Raw genomic sequence first — 22672 nt, 5'->3', positions numbered from 1 at the left:
GATTCTCTAGCCCTATCAGAAATGCATAAATGGTTTCTCTAAAAGTTCATTTTGAGGGTGGCAAAATAGCCATCTGAATAATTCATGTGGTATTTTGTGCCTTTCATTTTGCTTTAAGGCTTTCAGATTTGCATTTCTTTAACATGCCTAGGAGAAGTCCTTCAGTGACATGTAGTAGGAATCTTAAAAATATGAAGGGATCAACCCTTTTAGGTATAGCTCTCGGATAGCTACATTACTTGATGAGGGAGAGAAGCTCCTGGACACTCCAAATTCCTCCAAAGATGTAGATTTCCTGGAGTAGATTGTGTAAATTAGCATGACCATGCTGTCTAATGGGGAGACATTTTCCTGCGGTGTTATGAAGGAAGCCATTGTAAATGTAGCCCTAAAATAATGCCTGGTATAATGGGATGTTAAACACTATGATAAAATACACATTAGCCTTGGAGTTCAAGAACTGTAAACATGTAATTGTACACAAGAATTGAATATGATATTTAATAAATGACAGCTTTCCAACCTTAAGTGCAGGTCACACTCAATTGAAAGTGTGACCATTTAAAAGCTTGCTGAGGTGAAGCATCAGGACATGATTGATGTTACGAAGGTTATGGCTTTTGGTAAGAAAAGCTAGCTTGAGGGGACCAGTCAAAGACTGATTTGTTACATTGCAGCAGTGTAAAAATTAATGGGAAGATCAATGTGTACATGTTGTGTGAGTGACCTTTATTGAATGTGGGGCTGTGCAAGATTTTCAGCCGTCCATGGCAATAGAAAGTGCTGGAATTGTGCTGACGAACAAGTTTTCAGATAGGTTAAGTGACCGATGTTCTTTCTTTAAATTCTATATGTCTGATTTTAATGCATTAGTGCAGACCGGGCATGTTGTAGTACATTATGTTGAAACAACTTTTGAGCCACATCTCAGATTTTTTACAAATATTTACATTTACATTTACATTTATTCATTTAGCTGACGCTTTTATCCAAAGCGACTTACAATTGCTATATATGTCAGAGGTCGCACGCCTCTGGAGCAACTAGGGGTTAAGTGTCTTGCTCAGGGACACATTGGTGTCTCACAGTGGATTCGAACCCGGGTCTCTCACACCAAAGGCATGTGTCTTATCCATTGCGCCACACCACCCGCCTATATTTGGTATGCTACACTTTATTTTGATGGTCCACTTTAGACATTCTAATAACTTTGCAACAACATTTCAACTACCAGTCATTAGAGTATTAGGATAGTAGGTTGTCTGCTTAATATCTGCTAACACTTTATTGTGATGCTCCCCCAAAAGACATTCTGATTATAAGTAACATTGCAACTACATGCAAATGTATTAACCCGAACCTTAACACCTAACCCTAACCTAACAGCCTACTATTACTCTGTTGAGAGTTAGTTGAAATGTAGTTGCAAAGTTACTTGTAGTTAGTGCAATGTCTTATGTGGACCATCGAAATAAAGTGTAACCAAATATTTTCATGTTTGTCCACAGCAAATTCAAGGAGCTTTGAAATCTAGAATTTATCCCTAAATGATCTATCTATCTATCTATCTATCTATCTATCTATCTATCTATCTATCTATCTATCTATCTATCTATCTATCTATCTATCTATCTATCTATCTAAGTATAATGAAGTAGTTTAACGTTGGACTTCACACACAAACTCGTGTTTATAAGCAAAGCGAACAGTGCCCCCTTTTCCTCTCAGGCGAGTAGCGGCGTTGGTGTGAGGTATTAGTCCGCGGTGCGTGCGTGCGAGCGAGCGAGCGAGCGGGGCTCTGACTCCAGCAGCAGTGCGGCTTTAAGATGATGAAGGCTGTGAAATTTATCGCAGGCTCCTCCTCCCGCGATGATGTCAGTCGGAGGTGGAGAGGTGGGCAGTACTAAGGAACTGAGTTCATACAATACAACAGAGATTGCTAGAGCTCTGCGTACAACTACGGCAAAACGCCTCAGTGTGTGGAAGTGATGCTGCACATATAGGCACACTGTTCACCTGCTCCGTTGCACTGACAGTCCATGAGTTTTTCTCAAAATTGATATTAGCTCTCTATCACTCTGCCAAACCACGGGATGCAGTTAAATTACGCGTCCGAGGACGTTTTAAACGATTTACAAGTTATTTAGTCGTTAATTTAACGCACAAAAATATGAAAAAACAACTTAATTAAACAGTTTAAGTACATGCGAGGAGCATTCCAGGTTTTCCCGTGATGACTGTATGAATGCACTGAAATAAGAAGTCCTGCACATTGACAAACCCATTTGGAGCACCACTATCTCTCCGCGCGCGTGGGATTCAAGCAGTAGCCAGGCGCGAGACATCTGAGGAATTACATCGTCTCTTCTAAAAGTCATTCACAGATGTTTTTCGCTGTTCGTGCGTGGACCGTGGACTTTTTCATGGACATGGATCGTTTTTTCTAGTTGGATACCGACTGGTCACTACGTGAAGCTGTTTGATTCTGGGATTTTCTTCAGTCTGCACGGCACTTCATCTCCTCCAGCAGTGATGCCGCTACGTGACGGGAATTGAGAGTTTCCATATTCACTGAGAAATCCGAGGTAAGACACGTCTTCTTTATGCTCATTTAAGGGTTATTTATTTATCTTATGCATTTTTCGTCAAGCAAAAAATTGTAGGATTTTACCGCGCTACCTACTTATTTAAGACGGCAAGTCGTATCTACTTAGTCTACTTTAACGTCTTTAAAACATCGCGAATTAGATTCAATAAGGCTACATGCACTTCCACTGTTCGAAAAAAAAAGAAAGAAAGTCGCAGGCCCTTTGCGCACAAAAGTCGATGTGTTTAAGTTTGCCTGAGGAAAATAAATTCATTAGGTTATAATATTTAACAAATATATGGTTTATAATAACACGAACTGCAGAATTTCTTAAGCTACCCTATCGCTTCACTTTCCGTTTGGAGATGCGCTAGTCTAGTTTGTCAGTTCGGATCATGACTTGGCTTTATTACACAAAAGTATCGTGCAACGTGTCCGATTCAACGCAAAGGTAAAGTCGGGTTAAAGCATTTCAGTCAGAACGTCTACTGCCAACACGTGAATCATAACAGCATAGCAACTGCAAGACACCATCTAACAACTTCTGAAGCATTCCATGTAACCGTTGGCTTTGGGATGATTTTTGCTTTGTAATTATTTAGAAGCTATGAGCAAAATAATAATATCTTATTCCATAGCTTGCTATTAAGGAAATGGCCACATCGCATAGGTTAGGCTACTCAATAATGCACGGCTGTATGCAGCTCGCGAGACAGAAGAGCATCAGCAGATGAAGTCGGAAGCTGATCCAGGATGCGTCATTTTCTAAAGCGGTGTGCTGGACGAGGCAGAACAGAAATACTGATTAAAATACAGATCCTGTCCCTTAAAAAAGAAAAGAAAAGAAAAACTATGGTAACCATTTATAGTTCCCATAAGAATTCCATACGCTCTTAGAAATAAAGGTTATTTAATTGCTTATATTTTCAGCCATAACCGGTTTTGGCTGTGAAGTTTTTTTATTTGATTTTTTATGAATATTTGGTTCTTATTAGATTAAAAAGTTATTATCAGTATTAGCGTTGTGGTTCTTTAAATCAGTGTATAGAAAGTTTTCTTGACAACAAGAAAACAATAGCCAATAGCCTAATATTAATAATAAAACGTTTATCCTATTTAACCTATGCAACCTTTATTATTAAAGTGTAGATAGGCTACTACATTTATGGTTACTTCTTTAAAAGTGTTGTTAACTTGATAATGTCCATGTGTATTACAAAAAAAAAAAAAAAAACAGAAATGCAAATAGCAAAGATTCTTAAAGCCTTACACTGTTTGTTGGTGATCCCATTTCCATTTCTTAGTCTTGCCTTAGTAATAACTGTTGTTACTATGGTATTTAGCTGCTAAATTACAATAGTTACCATGGTAATTTTTAAGTGTCCAAATGTAGCCTACACTAGATCGCGATGTACTGTAGATGTAGTCCATTCTGCTTGCTTTGCTCACATTCTAAGTTTTGCATCAAGCGACACGTATGAGTGTCAAATTTGATGAATTTCTAATTTAGATTTACATAGGGACGAGAGTTCAACATTGTTTCATGCTCTAAGGCAAAATGATGCAACTGGTTTTCATTTTTACAGTGTATCTCTGGTGGTTGAGCAACACTTCAGATATGGAGAATTTCAACAGGCCTTTCTCTTTATAACTTATTGTTTGTAGTCATTCTTATAAGTTCTCACAGCCCCTCATGAAGTGTGGAAAGTACTGAACCCCTAGAGTGGATGCTGAAAGAATGTTGTGAAATTTTTAACAGTATGCAAGAAACCAAAAATCCCGGTTTTAGATAGCACCAACATAATTGCCACAAGTAACACTTATTCACTTTTTATGCATTACGTCTAGCCTATATTTTCAATTTATTTATCAATTATTTGTGGTTCTAAATATATTGAATGTTGTGTTGTCACAATATATGCAGTAAACTATATGCAAACAAAATATGTATCTTTATAGATCAAAGTTCTGGCACATACAAAGGTGTGAGTTAAGATTCTTTTTTGTATATGAAACAGAAGACAAGATTTTTTTCAGTCTTGATCGAGCACTAAAAGTATGATGATGATGTCTGCTGTAACATGAAAGCGATATGCAGGGCATGTCTCAAAACAGTTTTGACTGTAATGTAGTTGCCTGTAATCCAATAATGCAACATAAATGGTTAAGGTTTCAGTAATTGATTATAGCCACATGGTGAAGTCAAATGTTTTAATGCACATGTCTGTATTGTTTTATAAGCTACCAATATCAATGTTAATAGTAACAACAACTTGAGTGAATATCTTACCTAGTATAGACGCAGTAAAATGATATCAATTTTACAGTTATCCTCTGCAAACTTAAACAAGTAGAAATACTAAATTGGCAGAAAAAAAAAAAAAAAAAAGATGCATGCAACAACGATTATCCCTGTCAATGCCGAATACTGAAACTGCACTGCGGTGCTGGTCAAGGTGGTTTCACTTGATACAATGTCCTAACATATTATACAAAGTGGTCTTGCATTATCTGAACATTAGAATAAGAGTTTGCCTCCCAACTATATGTAATTATTAATATGAATGGTTATTTATTGTATATTAGTTGTCTTATTTTGACCACACTGTGACCACTCCAGTGCCCTCTATTGGCAGTTTTATTTATTTATTTATCTTGTCCTGCATTGCAATAAGAGAAAAATAATGCTGCACCTTCAATAAATAATATAATAAAGTAGCGTATTTTATATTTTTATTTGTTTATTTATTAATTACATTTTAATAATGTAATGTGTTTTAGAACAAGGTGAGCTGATATAATTTGTTGAAGTGAAAATGCATGGGTACGTGTTTTGAAAAATTCAATTGACATAAAAGTTCTCTAAATATACGACATAAGACGAACCATAAAAGTTGTAGTGGAAAAATAACAAAAGAGTGATTCCATCATCTTCAGGTCCATAATAAATGATCCTTCATTTGTTAAAAAAAAAAACCCTTGTGATTCCCTGCTGTCATTTATAACTTATTGAATTAATACATGTAATAATTTATTTATTCGAAGAGAAAATTCAAGGGGTAAGAGTGAAGATGAATGGTGCATCATAGGCCAAAAACCATCCTTTAAGATTTAGTTTCATTGGCATGTTATGCACTTTGCAATGTTTGTCCATATAAAATCATAGGAGAATGATATATCAACAACTGACATACTGTTCCACTGAAAGTGCCCACAATAAATTGCCTGATGTTGGTCTAAAGAATTAAATCAAGTTTTACTAAGATTATTTATGATTCAAATTAGCAAAATCTCGATGATGATTCATGGCTCACTATTTTACGTAAACAAAATCACTCTCGGTTCCTTCTCGGCTAAAGCTATAGCCATAAGTTATTTTGTCATCTGAATTGATGAATGGCAGACATGACTGTTTGGATGCATAATCTTTGCTGACGGATATAAATCGACTCCATCGCGTTGGCTACATCTGTTTATCCGTTGCGACTGGCAGCCTGTTTGGTATGTTAATACCTCCCTATTGATCATTCAATTGATCATTGGTCCTTCGGATCAGTGTAGTCGCCATCGAAGCTACTCAAAGCCAGTTTGTGTATTTCAGTAGGATCCTAACTTTATACGACGCATCAGTCTAGTCTATTCGTATTCAGGTACATACGAGTGATTAATTAACAGATACAAAAATACGATAATGATGTTGCATAACAACAACACAACAATAATAAAAGTAATAAACATATTTAATAATTATACCAGAAGCTTTTCATTACCACCTATTTGATATAAAAGAGATGTCTTCATGATACATAAAGGCTGAATAAATAATTAAAAACATGTTTCCTGTTGATGAAAAGGCTGACATCCTGACTACACAAGAAAGACAGCAGGTAGGCCGGGCGAACAGCTGGCAGGGGGTTATGGGTCTCAAGCTGCTGATGGCAAAAGGTAGAGGGCAAACTCAAACTATATCGAAATGTCAAAGAATCACACTTACACAGGGTTTCTTTAAACCGATATAGAGAGTGATGCTTCTGATAAGAATAAGTTAAGTGACACGCTTCAGGCAGTTGTCCCAGTTTAACTTCCATAAGCGGCTTTAATCATTATTCGAAATGTCATTTTGCTTTAATTACCGTTCTTATTAAATTTGATCGTTTTAATCTGGTGCCTGTTTGGTAGGTGAACTGTATTGATTTTTACACCTCTGCAGCATTCGATTCCTGCTTATTCATATAGACAGAAGTTCAGCGTGAACTCGTGGTTGACATGTCAAATTATTTTCTTCCTTGACAGCTCAGCTCAAAATCAAAATACAGGCAGGCCTGTCCATCACATTGTCACGTAAAGCGCTCCAAAGTCTGTGTGCCGCTCACTCCAGGCTCCGGAGGGAAGAACGGCTTTTGCAAACTCCCTGGAATGCATGGTCCGCTGCTCAGAATAGATCACTGGAACCCTGTGCAAGCAGGGAGAAAGTCTCACCGATACCCATGAGTGCAATTTTCCCAGCTAATTCTCTCTATTCACTCTAAAGCTGGAAGTTTCCAAAGATTGGGAAAGTTGAAACTCAAAGCTTTGCAAATCCATCCAGAGCATAGTTTTGAAAGGATCATTCCCAGGAGTAAATCTGAAAATGGCTCTGCGAGTTTTCACAACAACATAAACTGTCCTAAATATGGGGAGGAGTGACATGTGGGCTCCCGTGTGGAATTGTCTAATCCCAGAACCACGTCCCAGGGTAGCAAAACTCCATACAAAATGCCAGACATCACTTACTGAGAGCTAGAGCTTACACTGCCTACACTATTTGGTGCTATTTTGGGTTATATAGGTTCATCAGTGTTCACTCTCCCCGGGACGGTGCGATTCGTTATTGTTGACAGTAAACTGATTACCTAAAGATGCAATGGAACGCGCAGTGCAAGAGACCCGTCGCCCTTCTTGGGTGTTTTAAAGGCCCGTCCACGTTATACTTAATGTCAGTTGTGGTTATTTAGATGTAGATCGTCTTTTCATCTTTAATGCACTCCTTTGCCAGTAAGTCCTCCTCATTATGCATTGTTGGATACTGCCTTGGACTCTTTCGGGCTTATCAGAGTACAGTAGGTGAATAGTAATTGCTATGCTCTCGCCGACTCAAAAATGGTGCAATCTTCAAAAGCAAATCAAATAATTTTTCACTACCTTCTTCAAATAAAAACATAACAGTCTGATAATATGTGCAGATAGTAAGCTGGCCATTGATCACTGTCATGTAAATACTGTGAGTAGTGCACGTCTGCCCAACAAACCTTTAATGAGTCCCTACAGTCCAGCCGGAGTGTTCACTGTGAAAAACAGAACATCTCGCTGACAGCCGAGACTTGAGCGGCTAAAAAAAACGGGGCCTTCAACTCTCTGTGTGTTTAAAAAAATCTGCCTTTGTGATGAATTTTTGATGTGTGAAGCACATCTTCAAGGTACACGATCATGTTTCTCTGCTACGTTCAGCTTTGTTTTTAAACAAACAGCCTTTTGGCACATACAAATTACACATTAATGACTTGACAAATGGGGAGGCATTGTTAACAGTATTTCATATCCCATTTCAAAAACATTATGGTGTGATGTTGTTGTTTTTTTCAAGTAACATTGTAAGTAACATGCTCTATCTGAACATATATCTGAATATTAATTAATTCATTTACTAAATCATACTACTTAATTTACTACATTGGATATTCCTGCTTTGAAAAAAAAATGGTGTAACTTATTAATTATCTATATAGTTGTTCATTATTACGATCACTTTAATTTAAAAGAAAGTCAAACTCAGTGTGGAGTTTCTGATGTTGTTAAGGTTAAGGGCACTATATTCAAACAGAAATAGCACTGCATGGACAAGTCTGTACACTAACAGAACCCAGAGTCTGGAAGTGTTAGGCATCTCCACCACTAGTTCTCTGTGACCTAGTTGAGTTGTTGGCACATTGTGAAAGCCTCAGCCCTCTGGCTACTTTTATTTATATAATGCCCTGACAGGATTTGTGTGGCCATCGAGCAAGTTGGCAACAAACACTGAAATGCTGATTCATAAATCATGTCTTGGTGCTTTTGAATTATGGCTTTGTGCTATTCTTCTGATGGTTATTGACAGTCATTTTGGGCCTATGTCTTTCAAAATTCCTACTTACCCAACAGTTGCATCTTGACTACTCAAAATATCAACATACTGTAATCTGATATCATGCATTGTAGTTCTGTTGAGTGTTGCCAATGGCGTAGAAAAGTCCATTATCTGCAGTCTGAAATCTTGAGAACCTCTCTATAGCATTTGACCATTTTAAACAATGAATCATATTGTTAAAACAGCTTATTTTTCCTTTTGTCTAAACAACAAATGAAAAAACTCACCCACGTTTACTCACCCTCATGCCGTTCCAAACCTGTATGGCTTTCTTTCTTTAGAATACATGTTACTTTATACTTTTTCTTTTCTGTGCAGTTATCTTTCTTACCGCATTGGCATTGTTTTTTCTCATTTTACAGAAAAACCTCAGTAGTTTGCATTTTCTATGAAAACAAGGATCTTTTGTGTCTTTAGTCTTGTTTTCAGATGTTTATATATTTTTGCTTAAAAGCTTCACTGCAAATATTTTTGTCTTGCTTTCAAGCTTTAAAAAAGATGCAAAGTATCCATAAAAGTATCATAAAAGTGATCTGCTCACTGCTACGTTTGAATCACTGATTCAGTAAGATGACTTACAGTGAGAACTTGGAAACCAAATTAGTTCGTGAACAAATTATTCACATCAGTTTTGTAAACTATCAGCTGATTTGTTTAAAAACGTTCAAACTCAAGAGTAACTTGTTCACATTGCTACTCTCATAAACATGCCTGAAGGTTTAAAACCTCCCCCATTATTGTAAATGGATGGAAAAGAGCAACCAGCACATTTTTCAAAAATTCTCTTTTTGTGTGTGTTCACTTCTGTGTCATACAAGTTTGGAAGGACACGAGAGTGAGAGGAATGAACAGGATTTTTTATTAATGTGGCTGAACTCTCTCTTTAATCTTTTAAAGAAGCCAAAGGATCAAAAAGCTATTTGTAGCAAAACTGTTTCACAGTTGTGAATATGACCATCTTTCTCTTTCCCACCTTTCTTCCTCTAGCAGACCTTGCAGATCTTTGAAGAGAGTGCAGCACCTACTCTGAGTATGGACTTGGCAAGTGAGGCCCATGTTCTGGTGGTTTTACTCACCTGCCTATTCTTGGTGTGCCGGGCTCAAGAGAAGGACTACACAGTAAAAGAGGAGCAGTCGGAGAATGTGCGCATCGGAAACCTGCGCAAAGACCTAAACTTGAACCTAGATCCAGACATTAAACTGTCTTCAGCACTTCAGTTTAAACCTGTCTACAAGACAGGTGATGTGCCTTTGGTCAGGGTAGAAGCCAGCACAGGAGAGATTTTCACCACAGCCAACCGCATCGACCGTGAGAAACTCTGCTCCGGAGTCTTCAATGAGAAGCGCTGCTTTTACGAGATCGAAGTTGCCGTGCTACCAGACGAGATTTTCCGACTGGTCAAGATACGCTTCCTTATCGAAGACATCAATGACAACGCCCCGCTCTTCCAATCGACGGTTATCAACATCTCCATTCCAGAAAACACAGCCATCAACAGTCGCTACCCTGTACCTTCTGCATTTGACCCTGATATAGGAATCAATGGGATTCAACACTACGAGCTTGTCAAGGTGAGTTCAACATTCAGCTGTGATTTATTATGTGACGCTGCCATTTAATGGGCCCTTAATGTTCAGAATAAAAATAGCACAGTAAGCAATAAAAAAAAATAAAAAAAAGTTTTTTGGCTCAAGGTTTTAAAAGTAATTTCCTCTGTTTTGTTTAAGGTAAGTTGGTAATTGCACTAAGATAGATATGAACAATGGGGTGAACAGTACTAGTACTTCTAATTGATGTCCTCTGAGAAACTAGCATAATATTCTCAGAGGCTTAATATAGGTGCTCAAACTGGAAAGTAGGATAATGATATGCATGCTATTAAATGATATACAGTAGCAGATATGTTGCATGTGTATTTAATTCTAATACTTAGCCTTTTATACAGTGTCAGAGGGGCAAATCAGCTGAGAAGTGGTAAAAAGTCACTAAGCACACTCGTCTGGGATGTCGGTCAAAAAGCAGAAGATTGCGACACAACATAGTTCAATGAATGAACGGGTATTCCCTAGAAAGATCGCCCTGTATTTTAATTAAAATTCAAATACTGTGTGAAATTCAAATATAGTGTGAAACAAAGAGCCCAAGACTGTCATTAAAGTGTGAAAGAGTAATTTGTACCTTTTCTTTTGAGAATTAGCCGAATCCTTGCTTTTCATGTCTGATTAAGTTACCAATTTGCATTTTTAAAGAGTCTCTCTCTCTCTCTCTCTCTCTCTCTCTCTCTCTCTCTCTCTCTCTCTCTCTCTCTCTCTCTCTCTCTCTCTCTCTCTCTCTCTCTCTCTCTCTCTCTGCCAATCCTGCCGTGGCTCTTTCGATTGCATGTGCTTGGAAAATGACCAGTGCGTTGCCTCATAAAATTACAATAAATATGTAAAGGCGCTGTTTCCTTTTAGATGATTTCATTTGTTCTTCATCTGCAAGTGTAGTGTTTCTTTTTATGAATCATGCATGCGAGTTTGGTGAGGGTAGATCTAAGTAAACAGAAATGGAAAGGGAGGATATGTTTCATCCTCTGAGGTTGTTGAAAGCATCCCACGAGCAGCATCTGGCCGTGAATCCACCTCTTGGACTGCGTTTGCATGGTCCTATGAGAGTACGAATCTCTGAAGCTCCCACACAGTAATGGTTTAGACCGGCTCACCGTCAGCATGGAGCTGCACGATTAGCATTGTGGGCCACAGCTGCTGTGCACATAGCTTTGAAAGAGCTCTGATAGCAATCCCTCTTCTGCTCTTTACTCATTCCAGTCATGTCCCCTAAGGAGGAAGCCCTCGCTTATGACACAGAGGGCCGTTATTGCCTACCCTGGTTTTAATTGCGGTGCCATATTAATTGTTCCATCAGCATTAGTGTTGCCATGTCACCTGGAACGATGCACAGAAGCACCTCTGGACACTATCAAGGTCAGCCTACAGAAAGTAATACCATGCATGGCTGGAGGAGTGCTTTCCATTATAAGAGATTTTTATCACTTAAAGAGAACCTCTTTACAAGTCCTATCTGGAACCATGTGGATCAGATCAGGCTCATGGGATGAGGATATTGACTTTTCTGTTGTGGGTTCCACCCAACTCATTGTTATTTTTACCCTGCCATTTAAGCACTCTAACCTCACATTAAGAAAGCAGTTTCTCTCTTTTGAAGCCATTTGTGTGTTTTTAATCACCTGGGACATACTAACGGATTGTCATTTTAGATCTGCGGCACAGTCGAAACTTAAGAAAAGAAAGTATCCATTGGCTTGCTTATTTGGGGAGTCAAGGTCAGCATTAACGTTATCATTTCATTTCAATAATTTATGTGTATTTTGGTTTTCATCTGTGCCTGATTCTGATTTGAAATGGAAGAGAAACTAGCTCAGCTTAAATAATTTATTGAAAGTGTGATTTTTATTTCATTTAAGTTCTCACTTCTCCAGTTATTTCAGTTGAAGACAATGTGTAGAGTCAGTTGAATGATGCATTAATGATCAAGGGCTGACAAGTAACATGCTATAAAGAGTTTCTATGAATGTTGCACCACAAAGGCTTCATATTGATTCTTGAGAAAGACATCATCCTCTTTGAACAAAGTAATTGTTGTGCCTGAAGTTGAGCTGAAGAGTTCTGACTCTTTCCACAAAAGGTTAGTTACCCAGGAATCGCTTGCAGTATAAAATAAATAAGAATCGTCTTCTTCTTCTTCTTTTTCTTTAGCGTTTATCCCGCATAGTAGCAGGGTCCGCTTTTCTGGATCGCTGGCGCCATTTGATGCGATCGTCGGCTTGATCGGGGTGCAAACCGGTAAGCTTGAGATTGTTGTGCAGCATGTCGAGCCACAGCTGTTTCGGTCGTCCCTTCGGTCGCTTTCTGCTGACTTCCAGATGGAAGCCCATTTTGGCAAGCGTTGTATGGTCAGCGCGCAGGATATGGCCGTACCACCGAAGCCGGGCTTCACGTAGCTTGTCAGATATTAAGGTAACACCATACCCTTGCCGAATGTCATCATTACAGACATGGTCGAAGCGCGTGATGCCGGAGATCCATCGCAGCATTTTTGTTTCCATGACACAGAAACGGCATTCTACATCTTTCGTCACGGGCCAACACTCAGCACCATAAAGAGCAACAGGACGAATGACAGTCGGTAGACCTTCGACTTAGGACGGTCACTGGTCTTCCAATCGCACATGAAGCTGGTCTGCGTGCGCCACTTCAGCCAGGCAGTGTTGACTCGCGCAGTGGCTTCATGGTTCAGACTTCCATCATCTGCAATCGTTTAGCCAAGATACTTAAATGTCTCGGTTCTTGGTAGGTCAGTGCCGTCGATCTTCTATATAAAATAAATAAGAATAATTATAACAATTAGCTTATGAGAGAATATGCTCATTAAACCAAATGTTTTGTAATTTTACTCCCTTGAGAATCAGTCTTTATTAGTCTAAAAGTAAAAGTGAATTAACTTTAAGGGTGAGTGGATAAGGTAAACTGATTTCTGGGAGAGTTCTGGACAATAGTGGACGCTGGGGAAATTGTAGCAGATTCTAATCACATTACTGGCTGTCAGTTGGTTCCAGGTTTCATTTGTATCTAATTTTTGGCTGATTCTTCAGCCAAAGTGTGACCTGGCTAGGAGACAATGCTTGTGTTTTGGTCTCAGTCTCAAATCTGATTAAATTTGATTATAGTTGGTACTGGTAGTAAATTAAGACAGCTTAATGTGCATATTATTTATGGATTCATATGTTGTATGATATTCATATTTATTACTTTTATTCTGTGTTATAACACAATGCAATGGTACAAGGGTCTGAAATATTCAATTTATCAGTTGTTGGTACTGAGTTCATTCTGAGTTGTTGCTGTAGAAGGTCATCTCATTGATTCATACAACAGATTATTCAGCCAGTCTGCAAAGCTGAGAGAAACTCTGGGGCTGAACTATGCAAAATTAAGCCCACTGATATATTCTACTGTTAGGATACCGCTCTCTTTTCTGTTATTTATAACTGACATTCGCTTTAGCATATATTTCTTGATTGCAATTGGGTTCAGTTTAAGCAAGGTTTTTTTTTTTTTTGTCATTGTCTAACACCCAGTATCATCCCCAGTCAGTCTTTTACTCGAACGAAAGATATTTATCCCATGTGTCCATCATAATGCTCTACAGTTTAGTTGGTATGAATATGTAGATTTTTATGCACTACCTGGATTGATTTCAGACATTTTTCACTTCCCATGGGCCTGTGATTCATGTTCTTTTGACTCTACCTGAGTCCGTCTAAAGATAATCAGAATCCCCCAGCCTCATTTTCTATGGGCCTGACATAAAAAAATATGATTGATCCCCTCATTGCTAAACATTTTAAAACCAGACTCATTAGCTAAACTGTGTTTTATCTCCCTGAAAAAAACCCAAAAAAGGTATATATAATTAGTTAAAAAAATGCATGTATTTGTAACTGACAAAATGCAACCCAATTTATCGTAACCAAAAGCACACCAAACAGATCCGCTTCTCACAGATTGTTGTGTTGATTCTCATATAAACATTACCACGGCAGTCAGCTTTGTTGATTTGTGTTGACTGTATATGGAAGAAGTGCTGTTCTGCAAATTGCTCCTTTTATAACCTTTCTTTTTTTGATGCTAATTATGTCTTGGATGAGTCTTGATATGTGTGTTGGTAGTACTGACAGTAGACCACAGATGGTCACAAAAGTGTGCCAGGAACCACCAAAGGGGGATGTTACATGATTTTAGCATGTACAAAGCTTACTTTGTCAACCAAATAAAGAAACTGTAGTTTGATATTGTAGTTATTAGTTAACATGTACTGTAGCTGCATGCATTGTGCCAATAAAAAGTGGTTTGTTAGTGCCAGACTATTAAATGACTCAAGATTACCCATAGCATGAATGCATATAAATATCGTAATCACATTTGAAATATGTGCCTAGACAGAGTAATCTTTTCCCAGCTTTATGTGTGTCAGGAAGCTTATCTCTTAAGGAAGTTGCTTCTTCTTGTTCTAGCATGAAAATGTTTTTGACTGAAAGAGCTTCAAAGAGCCTCTTTGTTTCACAAATGTGCTTGACTCTCATTCAGGCACTGTTCCCCTGTCTCCTTCGCTCGCCAACCACGGAAATATAGAATATATGTGATGTTTTGCCGTACCATGTAGCCTGATCTGTAATCATAAATATTAGGGCTAGTTTTGGTAGGAAGGCAATTATTTTATACAGTCGAAGCTGGTCTCTCACGGGGATTACATATGCATTTGTTTTCATTTTCCTCAGGCTTTGCTGTTGCCTAGATTTAGCTCCTTGCCGGGAGATTTTTTTTTTTTTTTTTTAAATGTTCAGGTTTTTCCTTTTCTTTAATCTGTGGTGGTCTTGCAGTATGTTTAAAATGGAAGCTTATCTCTTTTACTCCTTTGCTTTGCTCACATATGAACTTGAAACTGCACAAGTTGTCTTCCATATACTAAATCAGAGTCTTGCTACTTGGGTAAAACAATAAGTTGTGTGCAGCAAAACAGAATACACCAGAGGATTGGGCTAGAACTCACTGTATCATTATTATACTGTTATGAGATGCACTGTGGCTTTGTTACTTGTATTGGTTGGTAGAAAATGTTGTTTTTGAATGTTAAATCTGCTATTTTATGTCAGACAGGCAAATGGTTTTAAAATACAAAAAAGTAAACTAAGTGTGTTTATTAAGGAATCCGTAAAGGTCAGGGAGCAAAAAAAAAAAAAAAAACACAAGGGTCAATAAAAGGCTTGCTGTAATATTTCATACAGGAATATGTGCATCGATTCATGCTCACCCAAGTAAATATGGAATGACACAAGGTAATTTCCTGTCCAGCAAAATATGTTTGATTGTTTACCACATCTTAGACCTATTTACTTTGGTGGGAGAAACAGTGTTCAGTGCATCGTTTATGGCACATATTTTAGTTTTCAGGTGCTCGATGGAACTGTTTACTATGTGGGGATCCAGTGTTTGCTTTATAGGATAATATCCCCCGGATGGGCTTTTCAAGTAAATATTTTGAAGGCCTTGTGCAGTTGCTCATAGGATTAAAGAACTTTAACCCCAAGGTTTAATGCTGAAGCTAAAGCCAACATCTGTTAAAAGCCAGAATAAATGACTGGCTCAAACACATTAGCATTTGAATGTTTCTGACTTGTGTAAGTTCTGACATGCATTTAAAGTAAGAAAAACTAGTTATATGCACAACAACAACAACAGCAATAACATATGAAGCAGATGGAAAAATGCAGCGTGAGATTTTTAGTTCAAACATAAACATCAAGTGGAGGTGTTCTCTAACTGACGCTTAACTAAACACTTTAAAAATGTACGTTTTTTTATTTTTTTATATATACTGCAAACTGTTTACAAGACTTTTTTCGACTGTATTTTCCAGAGTGTGAGCGAATTTGGCCTGGACATCATTGAGACGCCTGAAGGAGACAAATGGCCTCAACTCATAGTCCAGCAGAGTCTCGACCGGGAGACGAAGGACACCTTTGTGATGAAAATTAAAGTTGAGGATGGTGGCACACCTCCAAAGTCCAGCACAGCCATTCTGCAGGTGACTGTCTCAGATGTGAATGACAATCGGCCGGTGTTCAAGGACAGCGAGGTGGAGGTAAACGTTCCTGAGAATGCCCCAATGGGAACATCTGTCACTCACCTTCATGCCACAGATGCTGATCTGGGGTCCAATGCTCAGATTCACTTCTCCTTCAGCAACCAAATCTCCCCTGCCACCAAACGACATTTTGCTATTGACAGCACAACTGGACTGATTACCGTCAAGCAGCCATTGGACAGGGAAGTCAACCCAGTGCACAAGCTTATAGTGCTGGCCAGTGACGGAAGCTCTACCCCTTCAAGGGCTACAGTGATAGTCAATGTAACAGACATTAATGACAATGTCCCCTCTATAGACACCCGTTATATAATTAATCTAGTTAATGGCACGGTGCTATTGTCTGAAAATGCCCCCCTTAACACAAAAATAGCTCTAATTACTGTGACAGACAGAGATGCAGATCTGAACGGTAAAGTAACTTGTTACACTGATCATGATGTACCTTTCAGACTGAAGCCGGTCTTCAATGACCAGTTTTTGCTTGAAACTGCCGCTCCTTTAGATTTTGAGACCACTCGCGAGTATGCGATTAGGATAGTCGCATCTGACTCTGGGAAACCTCCTTTGAACACTTCAGCAATGGTTCTGATTAAAATCAAGGATGAGAATGACAATGTCCCAGTTTTCCCTCAACCTGAAATCCAGCTGTCCATTCCAGAAAACAATGACCCCGGCACACAGTTGATAAAAATCAGTGCAACAGATGCAGACAGTGGTTCTAATGCCCTTATTATTTACAGTCTTGGGCCAGATGCTCCTGATGGGTTTAACATAGATCCCCGTTCTGGTATCCTTTCTGTTGTCAAAAGGCTGGATAGAGAGAAGCAGGAGAAGTATTCATTTACAGTCATTGCCAGGGATAATGGTTCTACCGCTCTTCAAAGCAACGTCACCGTAAAGCTAATAGTCCAAGACCAAAATGATAACAGTCCAGCCTTTACCCATCCCGAGTACAACTTCTATGTGCCTGAGAACCTGCCTTTGTATGGAACAGTTGGTTTGATCACTGTCACGGATGCAGATGCTGGCGACAATGCAGTCATCACCCTCTCGATCATAAATGGAAAGGACAATTTCATCATCGACCCAAAAACCGGGGTGATCAAACCAAACATAACCTTCGACAGGGAGCAACAAAGTTCCTACACATTTGTTGTCAAGGCTGTGGACGCAGGTCAAATGCAAACCACCTCATATGCCAAGGTCACCATAAACGTTGTTGATGTGAATGACAATCGACCGGTGTTTGTCATCCCCTCCTCAAACTACTCCTATGATCTAGTACCTTCAACCACCAGCCCTGGATCTGTGGTGACCAGAGTGTTTGCCATTGACAATGACACAGGCATGAACGCAGAGCTGCAGTATAGTATTATTGGAGGGTCACTGAGAGGATTGTTTGCCATTGACAAAACGACAGGCAACATTACTCTGCAGGAGAAGATTATAGCGACAGACCAAGGTCTCCATAGGCTAGTGGTAAAGGTTAAGGATTTGGGACAGCCTGAGTCCTTACATGCAATTGCCCTTGTTCATTTGTTTGTGAATGATACTGTCTCTAATGCCACGTTCATCCAGGAGCAACTACGCAAGAGTTTGGAGACTCCCTTGGAGCGGAACATTGGGGACAACGATGTGACACCCCAGACCAATGGCTACGTGATTGTCGTTATTGCCATAATTGCTGGGACTATGACTGTTATCTTGGTGATCTTTGTGACTGCTTTGGTACGCTGTCGACAGACACCGAGACACAAAGTTGTCCAGAAGAGCAAGCAGAGTGGTGAGTGGGTATCACCAAACCAGGAAGGTCGGCAGATTAAAAAGAAAAAGAAGAAGAAGAAGAGGTCTCCAAAAAGTTTGCTGTTGAATTTCGTAACCATCGAGGAATCCAAGTCCGATGACCCTACCCATGAGCACATCAATGGCACCTTAGACCTCCCTGTTGAACTTGAGGAGCAGACAATGGGAAAGTACAACTGGGCTACCACACCGACTACCTTCAAACCTGACAGTCCTGACTTAGCCAAGCACTACAAATCCGCTTCCCCTCAGCCAACATTCCAGATCAAACCAGAGACCCCTGTGGCTCCCAAGAAGCATCATGTCATCCAGGAACTCCCACTGGACAACACATTCGTCGTGGGCTGTGACTCACTATCCAAATGTTCCTCCAGCAGCTCCGATCCCTACAGCGTTTCAGAGTGCAGCTGTCAAGGGAGCTTCAAGGCACCTGGACAAATCCACACCAGACAGGTAATTCATAACTTCCTTTCTTCAACCACTTGCTGCTCTAGCTCCCATTTGTACTGTCCTTCTGTGAGAAAGATGTGGAATGGAGGGTGGCAGCCACATGTTCTGAGCTTCAACAAGGGCTCAAATATGCATGCATGTAAGGATACAATACACAAATGAAAATTTGAAACTTAAAATTGGGAGGTTCTTGGTTTTATGGTTGTGTGCTCATATTAACAAAAATGCCATTTCACTTCTTTGCTGAAGAATACTGTAGAAAAAATGCCACAAATTATCAACTGAAGGAACATTCTACATATTAGGAAGACTGTGACAGATAGCGAGATGTTGGATAGCTTTGATTATGTGATATTTTTCTTTTCTTTTCCAAATTAGACTTTAATTCTAAAGAGTAATTATTAGCAAAACAACTTTTTGTGTGTACGAAAAACAAGAGTGCTAGCTTGAGATTACAGCTATGTTTGTTCTTGATTGACATGCCAAAGCCAAGCATGCTTGACAGAAAACCAAACAAGATAGGGTTGCGTTTCACAGGCACAACTGAACAGATGCACACTGCTGAAACAATTGTTTCCCACAGAAATGCTTGATAGAACTCATTAGAGCTAAAACTTGTAACATAGTAGGGAAAGGATGATTATTTTTAAATAGAATTCCGAACTCAGTCCAAAGGAAACATTATAAGTTGTCTCTGAGGGAAATTGCCAGCATTAATGAGACGAAGGTTCATTTGAATACCAGTATTCTAGTCTATGGTTCCAGAGGAGATGTGCCAAATGCAAAATAGCTAATAAATAAAAGCAGGTGAGGGACATAAATGTAAATTGGGGTGGAGAGAGAGGTGGCTTCGCTGCGGCAACTGGTCTTTCTCGCAGAGTGGAAGACTGAGCTGTGCGATTGTAGGTCAGAGAGATCAAGGTGAAGACAGAGCTGTGGGACCGTGAGACTTAAATAGAAGCATATTCACTAATAGCTTGAAACACCATTCATTTTACCTATCAACTGCATGTTTTTAATGACCAGGCATTGAGTCTGCCGCATAGCCATTTTCTTGAGTAGGTTAGAAAGCACAGGATTGCGGTCAGGAATGTAAGTTGGCAATACTCCAGAGGCCCAGATTCAACCAAGACTGAGCATGGAAATAGTGATAGGACACTATATAAGACACTATCGACATGAACAGTAACTAGCTTGCCAAAATATTTATTTCTGTTTTTGTTTAGCATTAGTATTCAATCATAGACAATCTTGTTTTTTTTCTGTAATATCATGTCATCCACTGTGAGCTCTTGTCCTTATTGAAGAAAATCCCCCTCTGCATATTTCTTACAAATTACAGTATATCCACTCAGACACATTGTGCGCATGGTAATTTAAGGTGACACCCACACATAGCTGATGTTCCATTTTCACCATGAGGCCTTTATTTTAAAATGCAGTTAAAAGCAACACTCTGCCATGGTGCATTATAAGCCTGCTTACATAGTGAGATTATGGAATGACACATAATTCAGGTTAGGTTTGTAATTTGCCCTGCCAAAGTTGTCCTCCTGCTTCTGTACGTTTTGAAATATGCAGAAATATTTGTTGAAGGTTTTGAAACCTTGCATCAGATTCTTCTTGAAATGTTTGTGAAAAAATCCTATTCAGATGGTGCCTTGTGGTGCCTTGTACTGTCAGTACTACAGTTACTATAGCAAATTAATATATATATATATATATATGAAGAGTTTGGTTCCAAAACGCGATACATCCATTTTGATTAATTGAGAGTAAAAATGTGTTCCCTTTCGTAAAGGGAACTCCCGCTGCATCGATACTCGATACTTTGGGGAATGCCTTCGGCATGAAGCGTCTGAAGCCTACTATACAACTATTCCAATCTGGATTGGTGCAACGTCATTACGTCACCCGTGACGTCGCATGTGACGGTGATCCGGAAGCTATAAAACGGTCACAGGAACCAGGAAATGTTAGCTTCTGGTCTTCAGCAAGCGCTCTATGTACAACTGTCTGTTCTATTTGGTGTTTGTTTGTCCCGTAGAAAATATATATATATAAAGTGATGGCGAGTGATAAGCAATTCAGGCGGTGTGCGTCCCCTTGCCCACGCTTTCTGGCTGAGGGTGACACACACTCGCTTTGTGTTGTTTGTCTGGGAGCGGAGCATGCACAGGCAGCGTTCGAGGGTGCTGTCTGTGCTAACTGTGAAACAATGCCCCTAAGAACGCTCCGCTCCCGGCGTTCTATGTTTAATGAGGCCGGCCAGCCTCGCGATCCTCGTGGATCAGGTCCCGCGTCTGTCGAGGCAGCGCGGCGCCTGCATTCATGGGGATCGCAGAAGGATCTAGCTGATAATGTTGAGACAGCTTCGGCTCTTTCTCAGCATTCTGAGGCTAGTTCCTTTAGTTCCGCTCAGGGTGCGGAAGCCCGCGCTGCGGCTTCTTCCGCCCCTGCAGAGGAACCGATGCTCGAACTATCTGGTTCCGAGGAGCTAGATATTTTGGGCATCGAGGCAGGGGAATGTGAAACATCGCCACCACATTCCCCTGCCTTTGAGGAGCTGCTAGAGGTTGTGACTCGAGCAGTGGCCAAATTAAAGATCGATTGGCCCTCTGAGGTGCAGGAAGCGACGGCAAAAAGCAAACTCGATGAGCGCTTCCTGCAGACTCGGTCACAGCCTCTACGCCGGAGTCTGCCCTTTTTTCCCGATCTCCACACTGAGGTGTCGAGATCGTGGAATAAGCCCTTCTCCTCTAGAATATCTGGCCCAAATGTCCATATGTATTCGAGTATTTTGGGTGCCAGGGAGGAGGGCTATGGGATGATGCCCAGGGTTGAAGAGTCATTCGCAACACATCTCTCCCCTGACGCTGCATCATCCCTGCGGGCTCCGGCGCTTCCCACCAAGCCCTGCCGTACAACATCGGCCTTGGTTGGGAAGGCATACATGGCGGCAGGTCGGGCTGGTAGTTGCCTGCATACTATGGGGCTATTGCAGGCATACCAGGCCGACCTCCTCAAAGAGGTGGACGACAGTGGGGAGGTCGCCTACGACGACATCAGAGAGATGCGTCGTGTGGTCGACTTGTCTCTCCGTGCTACCAAGGAGACGGCCCGCGCCATCGGCCGCTCCATGGCAGCACTGGTAGCCACGGAGAGACACTTATGGCTGAATCTGTCGGGCATCGGGGACAAGGACAGGGCTTGTCTTCTCGATGCCCCAGTTTCGCCTTCTGGCCTCTTCGGCGATGGCGTCAATAACGTCGTCGAGAGGTTTCAGGAGGCGAAACGGCAGTCAGCCGCATTCAGAGAATGCATCCCCCGCCGTCGCTCCAGGTCTCGTGGGTCTGCTGCCAGGGGGCAGTCCCACGAGACCGCCGCCAGCTCCTCACACCTGCTTAGGCAGAAGGAGAGTGTTGCTTCTCGCGCTCCCCCCCAAGGGGCCTGGAGGCAGAAGCAACACCCTCAGTCGAAGCCTTCCAAGATGAAAACAGATCTGCGGACTGTTATTCAGTCTAGGAAGGCTTCGGCTAAAAGACCATGATGGGACGTCCAGGTCTCTGAGGGCATCCCCCTCCGCGTGGGCTTTTTAAAACTTCGCTCCGCGGAGCCCTCAGGAAATCGATGTTGCTTTCCGCCGCCAAGTGCGCTTCGGGACGCATCGACCTCCAGCGAACATGTCACAAGAAAGGTTCCTATAAAATCTATGGTTCTAAAATGTTCGCTACCTCTCAAGAGACCTGGAGAAAAGGTGATTCGGTTAGCTCCTGCCAAAAAATTGCTTCAGGTCACCGAAAGTAAAAGTAAACATAAAAATGATAATGATGTTGTGAGGCTTACACCTGAGGTCAGTCCTGAGAGACTGATTCCTTTAGCAGATTATTTAGACACCTGGAAGGGTCTTCAAAATATATCTGAGTGGGTCCTGAATACAGTCGAGAAAGGATACAGAATC

At 40.4% G+C, this 22672-nt stretch overlaps 1 protein-coding gene across 4 annotated transcripts in view; it reads left to right on the top strand.

Moving 5' to 3' along the window:
• Positions 1-1905: 1905 nt before the first annotated feature.
• The window catches only part of pcdh11 (protocadherin 11), a 184357-nt gene continuing 163590 nt past the window's right edge, over positions 1906-22672 (top strand). For 3 of the 4 annotated variants that reach the window (XM_079892527.1, XM_079892525.1, XM_079892528.1), the window contains exons 1-3: positions 1906-2585; positions 9738-10322; positions 16228-18714. In XM_079892527.1, coding sequence (XP_079748653.1) covers positions 9783-10322; positions 16228-18714 — 3027 coding nt within the window. In that variant the 5' untranslated portion in view covers positions 1906-2585; positions 9738-9782. The remainder of the gene's footprint in view (positions 2586-9737; positions 10323-16227; positions 18715-22672) is intronic. The other variant, XM_079892526.1, reaches the window with a different exon arrangement.

This window comes from Squalius cephalus, assembly GCF_949319135.1.
Source record: "Squalius cephalus genome assembly, chromosome: 14".
Lineage (NCBI taxonomy): Eukaryota > Metazoa > Chordata > Actinopteri > Cypriniformes > Leuciscidae > Squalius > Squalius cephalus.
The sequence above is the reverse complement of the archived record's forward strand: the minus strand, read 5'-3'. Positions and strand labels throughout refer to the sequence as shown.